Raw genomic sequence first — 13,978 nt, 5'->3', positions numbered from 1 at the left:
CAGGAGCGGGAGGGAGAGGGAGGCGGTGGCTGTTCCTGGTGGGAATGTAACCGAGTTCAAAAGCAAACTGGCTGTAAGGCATGGTGCTCCGGGGCTGGCAATGGCAGTCAGCGGTGGCTTCTCCCCACGTCCTCCTGGAATCTGCAGCCTGGTCAGTGATGCAGCGCCCTCCAGATCTGAATGGCAGTGGTGACTGATGAGATCCTCTGTGTCGATTCAATGGTTGTTTCTCCCCCTCAATTAAAAAAAATGTGGTTGGACTCTAGCCCTGCAAAATAAACCCAAAACTGATTAATACCGGCAAGTAACGGGACCTCGGTGATCTCTGTCATCACCAAGTGACTGGAAGTGCCAACCTGTCCCCAAAATGTGGGTTCCTTGAAGGGTACGACTGGGAGAAACCGAGCACAGGCTTCATTTTTCGAAGTCTGTACCCCACCTGCAAGCCTCCGCTGCTCGGAGGGAGAGCGCAGGAGCGAAGCGTACAGGCCCTACGCACACGTTTGCCTCTGCGCTTTGGCTAAGCGGCAAGGCTGAGCACGCCGTGCTGACCAGCCGCGGGGGGCCAGCGGTGCCGGGCTCTGCTCCGCGGCTGCCTAAGGGTACCTGGCCATGCTGAAGGACTGCTCTGGGCAGGTGCTTCCAGCCCAGGAACAATCTGTGAACCCCCAGCACCCATACTAGACTCTTGAAAGGAGCGGGGGGGTGGGGGAAAATCCAACCCCAGCACCAAAAACCATGTAGGAGTTTCCTCTCTCGCTAACGCAAGTGGTTTCTACCTAGAATTATGGGGGTGGATGATGCTCCATGTTTTGGACTTTGGGCCTTTAAAGGCCTGTTGTCCACTCTGATGGGAAAGCTGCCCAATGCCTTCATGACAGTCGCTAAGATTTTCACGCTGCCGTAGCCAGGGGCTGTTCCAAACGCGGCATCACGCCTGGCGGAGTGCCCGCAGGTACGGCGGGGCAGGGGGCTGTGCAGCAAGACAGCAGCAGACAGATCAGCAGTGGCGCGAGCCAGGAAAGGCCCGTGACGCTGCCGAGGAACTTGGCATGTGGCAAAGGCAGAGAACTTGGAAGCGAAAAAAGGGCACCTTTCTTCAGTGATAGAAGGCAAAAAAGAAAGGAATTGAGAAGTGGGAGTTGTGGGTCAATGTTCACTGCGTACGCAGAATCATCTCTCCTTGCAAAGTAACTCGTGTGCAGCCAGCAGCTCTCCTGCAGGTGGGCAGGGCTGCGTAACTCACGGGGACATCCAGAAATAGTCAAGGATATGCTTGTCCTTAAGTCTCAGGCTAATCCTTATAACGAGCACAGAAGGGGGAAAAATGATTAGAAGCAGGAACACACTATTCAAATTCATTCCCATGGCCTAACAGCAGAAACCCTCCACATTTCAGCTGACAACCAATCATTCATTATATTAATTTTCTGCCTCATTATTTGACAGGCTATTTTTTAATCAAACAGTGGTGTTTGACTGCATTTCATTAAAGACACACCGAATAATATAAACACCACTTTTTTTTTTTTCAAATGCATTTTCATTTGTCTGAAAGGACCCAGTTAAGCAGTTAGCTTTGAAGAGATTCCACAGCGATACAGATCATGCACGAGACAAGTTAATCACTAGCACCAATTACCATTAAAAGGACCTACCATGCATGCAAATTAGACCCAGGAGTCAACAGGCTGGGGTTTAATGTCACGGGCATCCACCAGATTCACCGAAGCCCTGTTACTCCTGTTAATGTTTTTCCTATTTGTGTCATTCTGCAGCACAGGGTGAGGAGTTAAAGGCAAAACAGAGCGGATTAATCAAACAAAACCACCAAACAAGTCAGCTTAAAGGAGCACAAGGGAAAATTAGTGGTAGAGAAAGAGAAAAGATCAGCAAAGGCACAATACTGACAAAAGCGTCTGCAACAGCGAAAGGCTGCGCCTCCCTGCCAGCGTTATTCACAGCTCTGCCGCTCCCGAGCCTCAGAGCCACGGCTCTCGAACAGCTGACAAGCCAGGAGACCCCGCAGATTGATTTCTGCTTCTCAGCACAGGGAGAAGGAGCAGCTCCGCCCAACCGAGGGCAGGGCAGCGCGTGCCTTGGATGCGCACAACAGGCTGAGTTCGGCTTGTCCTCTGCCCTTAAAACCGAGGCAGCACGGACTATGGGAGACAGTCTCGAGGTGAAATGTTTTTCCTCTTTTTCTCAAAGCAAAGCAGCTGCTCGCTGAACTCTGGGTTGTGCTTCACTTCACACATATACTGGAGTTTGGGGTGCTTGATGTGATTTTGAGGCTTGTATCGGACCACTTTAATGCATTTTGAGTGGCAAAAATAACAAGTATTTGTTAATTTTCCTGCCTTAGCCTATTTTCCTTAGAAAGACATTTCCGTGAAGCTCCTATTGATCAACGTTCTTATGTCACTTAATGCATCCACTCCCACTGCATCCTTGAAAAACGTATCAGAACTGTGATGAGGGGACTAGGAGGTTCATTTCGTTGGCACTGGTTCAGGCAGGGCCATCGCCCGCACACTGGAGCAGGGGGGCACACTGCACCGTGTAAGGAATCAGCTCAGTTTTATCAGTTCCAGGAACAAATGAAGGAGCACAACCACCTCTACCAAAGAGTCCAACCGGGCAGCCTTCACCGGGGTGCAGCTATACCCAGAACCAGCGAATCGAAGAGCGTGATTAAAAAACATCCAGCTGGAGCGAAGCCGTTCCCCAGGGTGTGCCTTCACAGAAAGGCAGGACACAGCCCGAATCGCATGACCGGGCAAGCTAACGCAGGCAGACCAACGCAGGACATCTTCCCAATTCATGACCTACGGAGATATTTTTCTCCAAATCACATTTTTATTTCCCTTGTTCAACAATAGTGGGGTTTCCTTTCAATTGACTGAAGTTTAATTGTTTCCACTGAACATGAATCACCTGGGTTTTCTGATATTATCAGCAACGTGCTGAAGGTTAAGGACAGCCTTCTGCAGACTAACAATAGTGTTTCCTACCACTGACTCTTGTTTCACTGAATCCTCCTCTTCCTCCTCGAAATTACTTCCCCAGGGGAAAACACGAGCTTGTTTTGAGGCCAGGGAGAACTGACAGCCACAGCATTAAGCAACTTTTAAAAAGGTCTGCTGAAAAGGCATAGCAATGCAACAGAAATTACACAGAGCCTACTAAGCCACATTTGCACACAACCCACAATACAAAGAGCTTTGTGAAGGAAGACTTTTTTTTTTTTTAAATTATAAAGTTGTCTAAATTTGTTTTTAGAAGGCACACCCATAACTATGCATGTCTCTCCCTCTCCATCTCCACGGCCCGTGCCCATAGTCCACTGTCAGGACTGTGAACGAGCGCTGGGGAAACGAACGCTGTTCACCGCGCTGCCGTACACAGGCACGCAAGCTCACACCTACTTCTCATGCTAAAACAATAAAGCAGCGTGACAGTCTGAAGGGACTATTCTCGGAACAAAGTCTGAGCACGCTTCTACACTTTAGGGCTAGGGAATGCTGACTGGACGAGGGTGACAGAACAAACACTTTCTATTTTTACAACCTCATCCATTTACAAGAACACAGTGATTGCCTGCATTTGCTCCTGCACTGGAAAGCAGCATTTTCTTTTTATTTCTAGTTAGCCAAGTGCTAAGTTACAAAATGGTGCCTTAATCTTAAAAAAAAAAACCACCAAAAACAACCCCACCAAACCAAAACAAAAAAAAACCCAAACCCCAAACCCCTGCAACCAAAAAAAGCCCCTTTAAGCCCCCCGGTGAGTAACTACCCTGTACTTCTTGCTGAGGACACCAGGCTTCCTTTCTTTTAAAGGCACTAACTAACGTTCAGCAGGAAGAGGAAGCTCACTTTTAAAGGTTCTTTCTCCGAGGCGTCCCCCGTGTTATCACTGGTCTTGTATTTGCGCTCCTTGTCCCGGTGATCGATGGTGGAGTACCCATCTGAGGAGAAATAACATGACAGTCGGGCATGAAGCACAAGGAAGAGCAAGACCAGAGCTGACCCTAGCTGAATTCTTCAGCAAAGGAACAGGAAAATAAACCATCACAACCCAAAGATGCTGGCAGCCTGCTTTTCACGTGCGCTCCAGCTCTGAAATTTCATTTTTACCAGCTTAAAACAGAAAAGCCCTCTTTTTACATCACTGCCAGATGCTGGCACTCATTAGCAAGCAGCACGGTTTTCACCCCAGCCTGCTGCAGTTTTTAGCGTGCCCAAGGAATGCAGCAAGTTGTCATCTTGCGCCCTGTGGCTAATGAGCTCCAAATTCAGCCCAAATCTTGTGTTCCTTGCTTAGCAGCCTGATTAATTGGCTGTGTTCATTCTCCGAATGCTCTGCAGCATGCTCCCACTCTTCCCGAGCCTGACAACTAGGATGACATGATGATAATTTGGAAAAGTCCCTTTCAGAGCACTGAGAAAAAGGGCCTGTGGAGTCGGAGGAAATCTTGATGCAAACCCTGCTGCGCCGGGACTGTCTGTCATTACAAGGTAGCACCGGTTGGTGCTGCTTCTCCTGGCAACTAAGAAACAATATGAAAGCGTGATGAGCACAAGGAAGAAAAGCGTAAGAGGGTTTTACAAAGAAATGGCTCTAATTATTTCAGAACCTTTGCTTTGAATCATTGTCAGCCAATGCAAATCTTAATTTATTTTCCTGATGCATCAGATTTCCCTCAGTGGCAAACAGATCCTCTCCTGCTCGGCTTTGACAGCACTGTAACCTGGAGTAAATGACACTCAAATTTATAGCTCCTTGTAGGCTTTTGTCTTCCCCATGTAATTGAGGCATCATTGATGTTTTCATGTCCTGACAAACTGGGTTCTTAGAATACCACAAAAAGGTTTTACATAAACTACCAAAACGCTCCTCTCTTGGTTTATTGCCTGCCTGCAATAGGTCATGAAGAGAAAGTCATGTTTTTCGTGGGGTTCCCACGGCACAAAGAGGCACTGTTTGCCCACATGACAAACGCACACGCAGCTGGAGTGGCTTGCACCAAACACAGCCACAGAGTGGGGCCCGAGATGATGTCTACGCTGGCCACAGCAGGGTTAAATTTTAAACGAGCTGTGGTTTTCCTACACATCTTATGAATCAAAGTGCACACAGAGCTGCAGCAAGCACCTGAAGCAGCATGTATTTATGACAGCAGGGATACCAACAGATTGTTTAACCACGCCGCCTAAAAATAACTAAAGAATTTTGGAGTTATACATGTAGTATGCAGATGTTAAAGCATGAAAACAATTGCTACACAGAGCTTTACTTACAATTATTTGTTGACAATGAAGATGCCTAACATTCTTGGCTATTCCTTTTGAACAAAAAAGGAAAAACCTAAAGCCTACCAGCTGCATCCAGCTACCCAGCCAGCATCTGGGGAGGAACACATGACCGATAATTCTCTTTCAAATGACAGGCATGAATAGTGCTAGTAAGTCATACCCTAACCTAAAGATTCATCATTTATTTAGGAGTAAATAGTTCACGCAGGCATGTATTTAAATGATGGAAACACGCTGACTCCCAAAAATAACAAACTTGCAACAACTGAGCGGTAGCTTTTTACAATCTAATAGTAATTATACTCACAATGACGTAACGGATCACTTTGCATTTTTGTAGTGCCATCATCACGGGTGATCCACAATCATTTTTTAAATGAATTGCCAAGATACCAAGGAAACCTTTAACCTACCCCCAGAAAGCAACAGCTAGTAAGTGAAGTGTGGCTGTGACACTTCCCAGGGAGCAAGGCCAGAAGTAAGGACTGTAATCACAAAAAAATTAAAAGCACAACAGATCTTTAATACTACTAAAAAACTAAAAAAAACCTGCTTAGCCAGGACAGCAGCAAGAGGAAGCTCAAGCTTTTGCACAGTGGCAGCAATCTAAGAAGACAGAACGGTCAAGAACTTTGTTCTTCAGATCTCCGTTCCAACGTATTTGCCATTCACACCGTCAGCCCGCTGCTGCATGGTCTGCACGCTAACGGTGCCACACGCATCAGCACCAATGGATTATGCGTTTCCAAAAACCACACGCTGTGCTATGACTCTGTCAAGGTAAGCAGCAGCAGAGATAGCAAGTTCATGATTTGACCTAATAAAATGAGAAATCTATTGAAGGAGGCTGCATCAGAGAAGTAATACCTTGGTGCCCCAAGGACCACGGCTGTCCAAAGAAGTTAGAAAGTGCTGCTTCTCCCATGTTTCAGATTCATTCTAAAAAGTGATCAGAATTAACTCTGGTTTCTGTGGCATAAAGGAGACCTATACAGATCTTACTGCTCCAAGGTAGAAGTGCGTTATTCTGAGTTAACAGAATCCACTGTATAGACAAAAGTTATATTGGTCAGTAGAGGCACGTCCCATCCTTGGCTTGTTTATTCCTCTCTCTCAACTTTCTGCTTGTTGTCTTCTGTATTGCTTCACTGACTACCTCCCATTCACTCTGCAGCAACATTTTAATGTCATCCCAAATTACAGGACCAAACGCCTGCTGAGTGTCAGTCCATCCGTGCCCTCACACAGCTCTCAACTTACAAAGATCAAACCTCTGGACCCATCAAAAAGGAGGAGGAGAATGGAAAAGTTGAAATGGGCATGTAGGACAGGGGCATCTGAACTACGTGTCTCTGGTCTGAACAGTTCTCAGCTCCCAGATGCTCTCGTGTGACTGACTGTAGGTTAACTGAGGCACAGCTACAGTTTTAGAGAACTCACAAATCCGGCATACAGCCTTGAGATCGCAGTTCCGCTGCTTCTACAGACAGCTCAGGGTCACAGCCACCCTCGGGCAGCACCGTGACGACGAGCACTGATGATCTTCAGACTACTCGGTGCCGAGCCACTTGTCTGGAGCTGATGAAGTCCGACAGACCTGAGCTACGTCTGCACTGGGCTGTCTAGTGCATCCCACGGTAACTCATAATACATGCTCTCTTCCATCTCCCAGGACATCCACGCTCTACCCAGGCCCTGCTCTTTCTCCAGACAACAGGAATCTGGCTGGTCTATTCCCGCCAGCCGATGGGGAATGTATCTGCCTGCCTCCCTGGCCACACTGACAGGGAATTAATTTCCTTTATAGAGAAGGATGATCCCCACAGCATTAGCAAACCAGCTGAGATACCAACAGCAATTGTCTTTTTGGAATCTTGAAAAAGCCTCAACATGGGTTAACAGTAAAGGCCCAGGCACCGAGACAGGTGAACCCTGATAAAAAGAGGCAAGAGATGAGTGGCAGCCAGGCGGTGATGCTCTGGAACAAGCCATCTGGTACGCTGCAGGGGACCAGGATGAACACTCTGGCCTGGAAGGACCTGGCTGAATGGATGGGTTCCTCTAACGTGTGTGGGGCGTGGAAATCCACGGAATTCTGCGGTGACACGCTGTAATGCGTTTCAGCAATTACAGTTCAGTACCAAAGCGGTACACCAGAAAGATAACTATGCAACCTGGAAGCATGTGAATTAAATGAAATGAACAACAAAAAGCTGGAGGCAGATGAGAATTCTCTAAAACACGGTGAATATAAAGTAGAAAGATCTCAGGGCAAGTGAAGTCAGGAAGAGAGGAAGGCAAGGGAAAAAACACACAACTGAAACCAAGGCACAGGACCTCCCGCAATAAAAAGAAATAAGAAGACAAGCTGGGATGCCTAACAACTTTCTCTGGTACTCTGTCGTGCATCTTCTTTGCAAGCAAAGTGAGGTCAGCCTCTCCTGGAGGCTCAGCGTAGCCTGGCGTGGAGTACGTGGAGATACAACCAAACCGTGCTTACTGGAGGTACAAACCCAGAGGACTGCATGTTGGTGTTCTGCCAGTTCCCTCCAGAGGGGAAAAAGCACAAAACCTCCAGCATACAACAGTCCACAATGAAGTTAAAATCAGAAAATATACTCCGGAGCAGCTCCTCATGTAAGTCTGCCCATAAGACAAGAAAACATACAGCATTTGGAAGAGCGTGAAGGAAAGAGATGAAGTACTACATTGTTATTCCAGTTCCTTCGAACTAAGGATAGTAAACTGGATAAATTAATTTAGTCCCTTCTCAGCCGACCTCTGAAACAGCACAAAGTTATAGTCATATTGGAGTTAAAAAGCACTTAAGAGCTGGGGTCAGGAAAACTTGACAGATTTCATCTTCTACTAGTGATGAAAAGATTGGAGAATAGAATGGCCCAGAGAATCTGCCTGATGTTGTACATATGCTGTTAATTTGCATTTTGTTTTGTACTCGGAGCTGTACCAGTAACTCCTGAAAGCATAAGGCAACAATTAATATTGAGACTATAAACAACCAGCACTGCCCATGCTGCAGCACCTGCTAGCGCGCAGCGATCCTGCGAGGCAATCTTCTCTGAAGTTATTTTCTTCCACTGTGAGAACAAATGTTCCCTTAGAACAGTGTTCCCCTAGGCAAAATACATATGGACAGTTGATTCATGGCAGGTGGCATCTCATTTTTCTAAGAATACAAAAGGTAATATACACCTGCTATTTTAACTTCTGAACATGCTTGGCTTTCAGCTTGGGTCTAACTTCCTATTTTTTTTTCAGCTACAATCACAAATAGCAGTATATCAAACTGTTTGATTTGGAGGCATTAATACAGGTATTTAAATAAAAATAACATCAACTGCAAGAAGTAAAGCAAATTCCCAAGAGACCACACAGCACCCTTCTCTACCTCAGTAAAGAAAAAACCCTCTACAAGTCTTAAACTACAGAGCTTATCAACCTCAAGGCACTTCATTGACAGCAGGTGGCTGTGCTCAGTCTACAGGAAAAGCCAGGCTTGGCTGGATGCAGGTAAAGGAAAGGTGGAGCCAAGAATATCATTCATACTGACTTATTTTTGGTGTTACCTACAGAAAAAAAGGGCAGAACGGATTCAAACACGAGTGTTGCATTGAAGTAAATTTTCAACTCTTTTTTTTCCTTCTGAATCCCCAGACTTCCAGATCTGCGCTAGGGAATGCAGCTGCCTCAAGGGCCAGAGGCTAGAATGAAAGCTAGGTCGGTGTATCTCCATTATACGCTTAAGGTAGGAGAGAAATTGGTGTGCACACTCCGCATGTGTTTAAAAGAAAAAAAGGCAAAAAAAAAAAAGGCGATGACCAATCTTTTGTAAGGTAATGTTCTGTTTTTAAATGTCAGCTTTACCCATCTGAGAGAATATCACCTAGAGAAATAGCTGAACTTTCCCGTGAGTGACAGTGTGCTCTACTGAAACGGACAGAGGGTTTCGGCGATGACTGAATTTACCTGGGCCGAGTTCATCCATAGGTATCATGTCACGACTCCCAGCCTTCTCATTATCTATAAAACAGAAGCATTAAAACGACTTGAGTTACGTTTACTTTTCTCAACACCTAGTATTTATACTTTAAATACATTTATATATATTATTAAATAGCGTGGCCAGCAGGAGCAGGGAGGTGATTGTCCCCCTGCACTCGGCGCTGGTGAGGCCGCACCTGGAATGCTGTGCCCAGTTTTGGGCCCCTCAGCACAAGAAGGACATTGGGGTGCTGGAGCGTGTCCAGAGAAGGGCAGCGGAGCTGGGGAAGGGTCTGGAGCACAGGGCTGGTGGGGAGCGGCTGAGGGAGCTGGGGGTGTTCAGCCTGGAGAAGAGGAGGCTGAGGGGAGACCTCATCGCTCTGCAGCTCCTGGCAGGAGGGGGCAGGGAGGGGGTGTTGGGCTCTTCTCCCACGGAGTTAGCGATGGGACGAGAGGAAATGGGCTCAAGCTGCGCCAGGGGAGGTTTAGGTTGGATACTAGGAAATAGTTCTTCACGGAAAGGGTGGTCAGGCATTGGAACAGGCTGCCCAGAGAGGTGGGGGAGTCCCCATCCCTGGAGGTATTTAAAAGACGTGTAGATGTGGTGCTAGGGACATGGTTTAGTGGTGGACTTGGTAGTGTAGGTTAATGGTTGGACTTGATCTTAAAGGTCTTTTCCAACCTAAATGATTCTATGATTCTATTTTTAAATTAGTCACAGGACCAGAGAGGTCCATAAAGTACTGAATGCAGAGACTACTGAAAAAAACCAAAGCCAAAAAACAAAACACAAAAACTAATCCCAAACTATTCAACTGTTACCTGCTCAGAAAGGGGAGTTTGATTTAAGCTCTCCAGAGAGCACATGCAATCCTTCTGTCTTCTGCCTTGGCACTGTAATACAGAACTCCCTCTCTCCAAGTGATAACAGAAACCGCAATTCTGCTTTGGACTACCTACCGCTATTAACAAGCTTCTCTCTGGTCTCTCCAGAATAGAAGAGAAAGGAAAATATGTAAGGGTGCAGCTTCACATGGCACACAATCCAATCTAGCAGCCTGCTGAGCCAACAGGAAGCTAACCCACAAAGAAAACAAGTTGTTTATTGTCAGATCAGCAAGCTGACCCAGTCAGCCTCTGTCTGCACGATCTGCCAGACCCGAGCAAAGACAGGGAAGGTGGAGACAGGCAGGGCAGCGTGGGGCTGTCTTTTCTGCAGCAATCTGCAGTTAAACCAGGTGAAGAACAACGTGGCAAACTCTGCCGTAGGAGACCAGAGATTTCTGAGAAGAAATTCCGACATCTGAGCGTTAGGAACTAGAACCAGATTCAGAGACAAAGCAATCACAATGAAATGAAAGCTGGAGCTACCCCAGCGTTGGCACGGCTGCATCAGGCCCCATGAAAACGCACAGGCAGGTTTAGCTAGTGCTCGGATAAACCACCGCCAGTGAAAAAAACAGCGCAGGAGAGGAAGAAGCGCTGCCGAAACAGGCACATTTATTTAGAAAGGAAAAGGCTCCAGTAGCGAGCAGGGGTAAGGCCAAGCCCGCTGCCTGGCCAAAGGCTGGATTTATTAATATACAACACTGTCAAACAAGGCTGCTCTTTCCCCTCTTTCCAAGTTCCAACTCACGTCTATCCCAAGTTCTCCCAGGAAGACTCAACTGATTATGTTGCACGCGAGTTGAGAAAACAGCATCAGTAGTGTAGTCACAAGGGAGAGAATACTACCCATATCCCGCTAACAGGACTGATATTCTGGGACCGCGGGGTAAAAATCACCACACAAATAATGTATTTTTACCCCCTCACGCCACAACACAGATGTGGCAAATCCAGAAAACAAGCAAGCAAAGCACAACAGAGAAAGTGATAAAGAGCAGAACTGACCTTGACTTTTATCCACCAGAGGCAAAGTGCTGTCGTCATAGCCAGCCCTGCCAGCAGTACCTTTGGAACCCTTCGGAGCTGCAGAAACAGACTACGAGACAAAAATCACATAAATACGAAACTGCTGCTCAGGGAAATCGAACAAGAGAAATAAACAAACCAACAGTATGGAGAGAGATTACGGAATGCTGCTAAGCCCCCCTTCTGTTGATAATATGCCACTGGAGTATTTTTTATTTTCATATAGATTTGTTGGTGGAATTTTTTTCCTGTTATCTAAACAGCAGCACTGCTGGTTTGTGAAAGGAGCAAAACCTTTTCACAAGGAAAGACGAGGAGGCTGCATGGCACGAACAGGCGGCTGCCCTGCGCTGCTAGGTGCAATGCTTCAGATGAGGGACAACCGAGACAAGACACGCTAATTCCTCCTCCAGCGAAGCACGAGCGTTTGGCCTGTACCAGGCGGCACACTTCCAAACCCTGAACAGATACATTTCACAGACCACTGAAAAACATACCCAGCAAGTGCACGCGTGATGCCGTGACTGAACAGATTACCATGCGTTGCTCTATCACCCAGAAGAACAGAACCAAAGCCCGCAGTCTATCAGACCGTACTATTAGACTAAGTTAGGACATCTTCCGCTCGCGCATTTCCACAACTAAACCTAAGACCCAGCATCTTTACCTGGAAGTGTGATTTGTTCCACCCGTCCTTCTGCAGGGCATTTCGTAGTTCTTTATAGCTCCAGATCATCTGAAGAACGTGAGATGCTGCTTTTGTTTCTCTGGGAGACTGGCTGATTTGCAAGACAAAATTAGAGCTTAAGTATCAAGCAACATAAGACTATTCATATGTTGACCTCTTTGCACCAAAATAATGTCCAGGAGATAACCTAGTACTCCATACAGCTGTTTTGAACCTGTAAGCTATAGGATATATATATAAAATCATTCAGTGACTTCCTCATATCTATAGGTATTTGCTGGGGAAAAAAAAAAAAAATCCAAACAAAAGTTGTAAACTGTGCGTATTTCTGGGTTTTCACATGCAGGCAAGCCCTGAGGCCAGGGTGAGACTTCTGTCTTGTAGCTGTCATTAACAAAAACCAGATGGATTCCATCCTGCCTGGATTTGGGGGGGGGGGGGAAACAAACAAAAAGCCCCCAACAAAACAAGTTCTAAGCCACTTTTCAAACCTTCACCCCAACTTACATATACTCCTCACAATTCAATGAGGTTGCTTCATGGTTTAGAATACCTTACAAAGCAATGTGGGTCAGCAAAAAATAAGCTATTTTTAAACAGAAAATGAAATTTTATCCATGCCTTACTAAGTCAGTACACAAGCACCCTCTATAAAATAATACAGGGCTAGATTCTTGGTTGGCTTTCATATTTCATAACAATGCAACCCAATGAAGTCTTCAGCTACTCTCCCAAAAGTTTGCTGAAAACACACCTGTAACATCTAACTGGCTGAACGATACGGAACAAGCTTTTCTCTAAAGCAGTCAGAACACAGTTTTCAACAGAACTGCAGAGTGAAAATTCGTCACTTCAAATTACCACCAGCAGCCCTTCCGCCAGAATGATTACTGCACATCATTAACCATTTTACTCAAAAGAAACAGATTTCATCACTGGCATTCCAGGAATGGAACGCTGCCACAGGAAAAAGGCCTCCCACACTAAAAATAAAGATCACGGTTTCACTGCAAATGATGCCTGCTAAATGCATACATGGTACTGAGATGTAGCTGACAAGGAGAGATCATGTCTTAACATGACTGGAGTAACTACTCAATTAACGTGTTTTTTAATCAAGTAAACCTATTAAAGGTGCTGACTGTTTTTACTGCGTATATATTATTAATTGCTCTGAAATTAAAGGCTCTGAAAGGTTAGGATGCTTGAATACTTTCACAAAGCAGAAGCTGCTGTTTGGAGCGACATTTTTGTGTTTGTAGCGAGTTCTTATGCATTTTGCTTTCAACGGTCACTTACCTTGACTTGCTGATAGCTACCAGCTTCTGAATGCCCTGTGTCTGGATCAGAGACCTTGCATTTTCCGAGCTGTCAGTAATGATTTCATGGATGGTATTCAATACCGCAACCACTGTATCCTCTTCCAGGTTCTTTGCAGATCTCTGCTGCCTGCTGGGCAAATTTCTTACCAGCTCACCCATGGCATAGCTACCTAGATAAGGGGAAAAGATATCATTAGTCAGCCCTAATAATAATTTCAGCTTCCCATCCTGAATGATAAAACTCAACGGTGTTTGCCAGGTCAAAAAAACTTTATAATGCATGTGTTTTGAACCGCAAGACTGTAACCTAACGGTGTATTTATCATTCATTATTTCAAGGTGATTGAGAGTTGATACCCAAGACAAACTCCTCCATCATGAACGCTAAAAGGTATTGAGGGAAAAAGAATAAGCAATCTTTATTGAGAATTTTACAGCCAGCATCTATCATACTTCACAATGCCTGAGGCAAAAAGCATCCAGTAGCTGCTGCTAATGCCACATATTCATGCTAATACACGCACATGGCTTACTCAACTTAGCCTTGTAATAGGTCTTCTGGGGCAAGGTGTGCAGCCATGCATTTATTAACCTTCCCCCAGCAAAGGTACGAGTATCTCCTCCTGGGTGCAGTTAGCCTTCTCAGTGTATAGTACTGGAGAAAAAACAAGGAGTCCAGAGTTTATCACTCCCAGGTGTCCATCTGTACCATTTGCCTAGCTACACCTCTGAAC

At 45.9% G+C, this 13,978-nt stretch overlaps 1 protein-coding gene across 2 annotated transcripts in view; it reads right to left on the bottom strand.

The window, feature by feature from the left end:
* Positions 1–1,670: 1,670 nt before the first annotated feature.
* ARVCF (ARVCF delta catenin family member) overlaps positions 1,671–13,978 on the bottom strand; it is a 171,274-nt gene continuing 158,966 nt past the window's right edge. For both annotated transcript variants that reach the window (XM_075719249.1, XM_075719248.1), the window contains 6 exons: positions 13,222–13,414; positions 11,902–12,013; positions 11,214–11,304; positions 9,306–9,359; positions 3,879–3,970; positions 1,671–1,772 (listed from right to left, as the gene is read on the bottom strand). In XM_075719249.1, the coding sequence (XP_075575364.1) occupies positions 1,671–1,772; positions 3,879–3,970; positions 9,306–9,359; positions 11,214–11,304; positions 11,902–12,013; positions 13,222–13,414 (644 nt within the window). The remainder of the gene's footprint in view (positions 1,773–3,878; positions 3,971–9,305; positions 9,360–11,213; positions 11,305–11,901; positions 12,014–13,221; positions 13,415–13,978) is intronic.

The sequence above is a fragment of the Pelecanus crispus genome, chromosome 11 (assembly GCF_030463565.1).
Source record: "Pelecanus crispus isolate bPelCri1 chromosome 11, bPelCri1.pri, whole genome shotgun sequence".
In the NCBI taxonomy this organism is placed as follows: domain Eukaryota; kingdom Metazoa; phylum Chordata; class Aves; order Pelecaniformes; family Pelecanidae; genus Pelecanus; species Pelecanus crispus.
The sequence above is the reverse complement of the archived record's forward strand: the minus strand, read 5'-3'. Positions and strand labels throughout refer to the sequence as shown.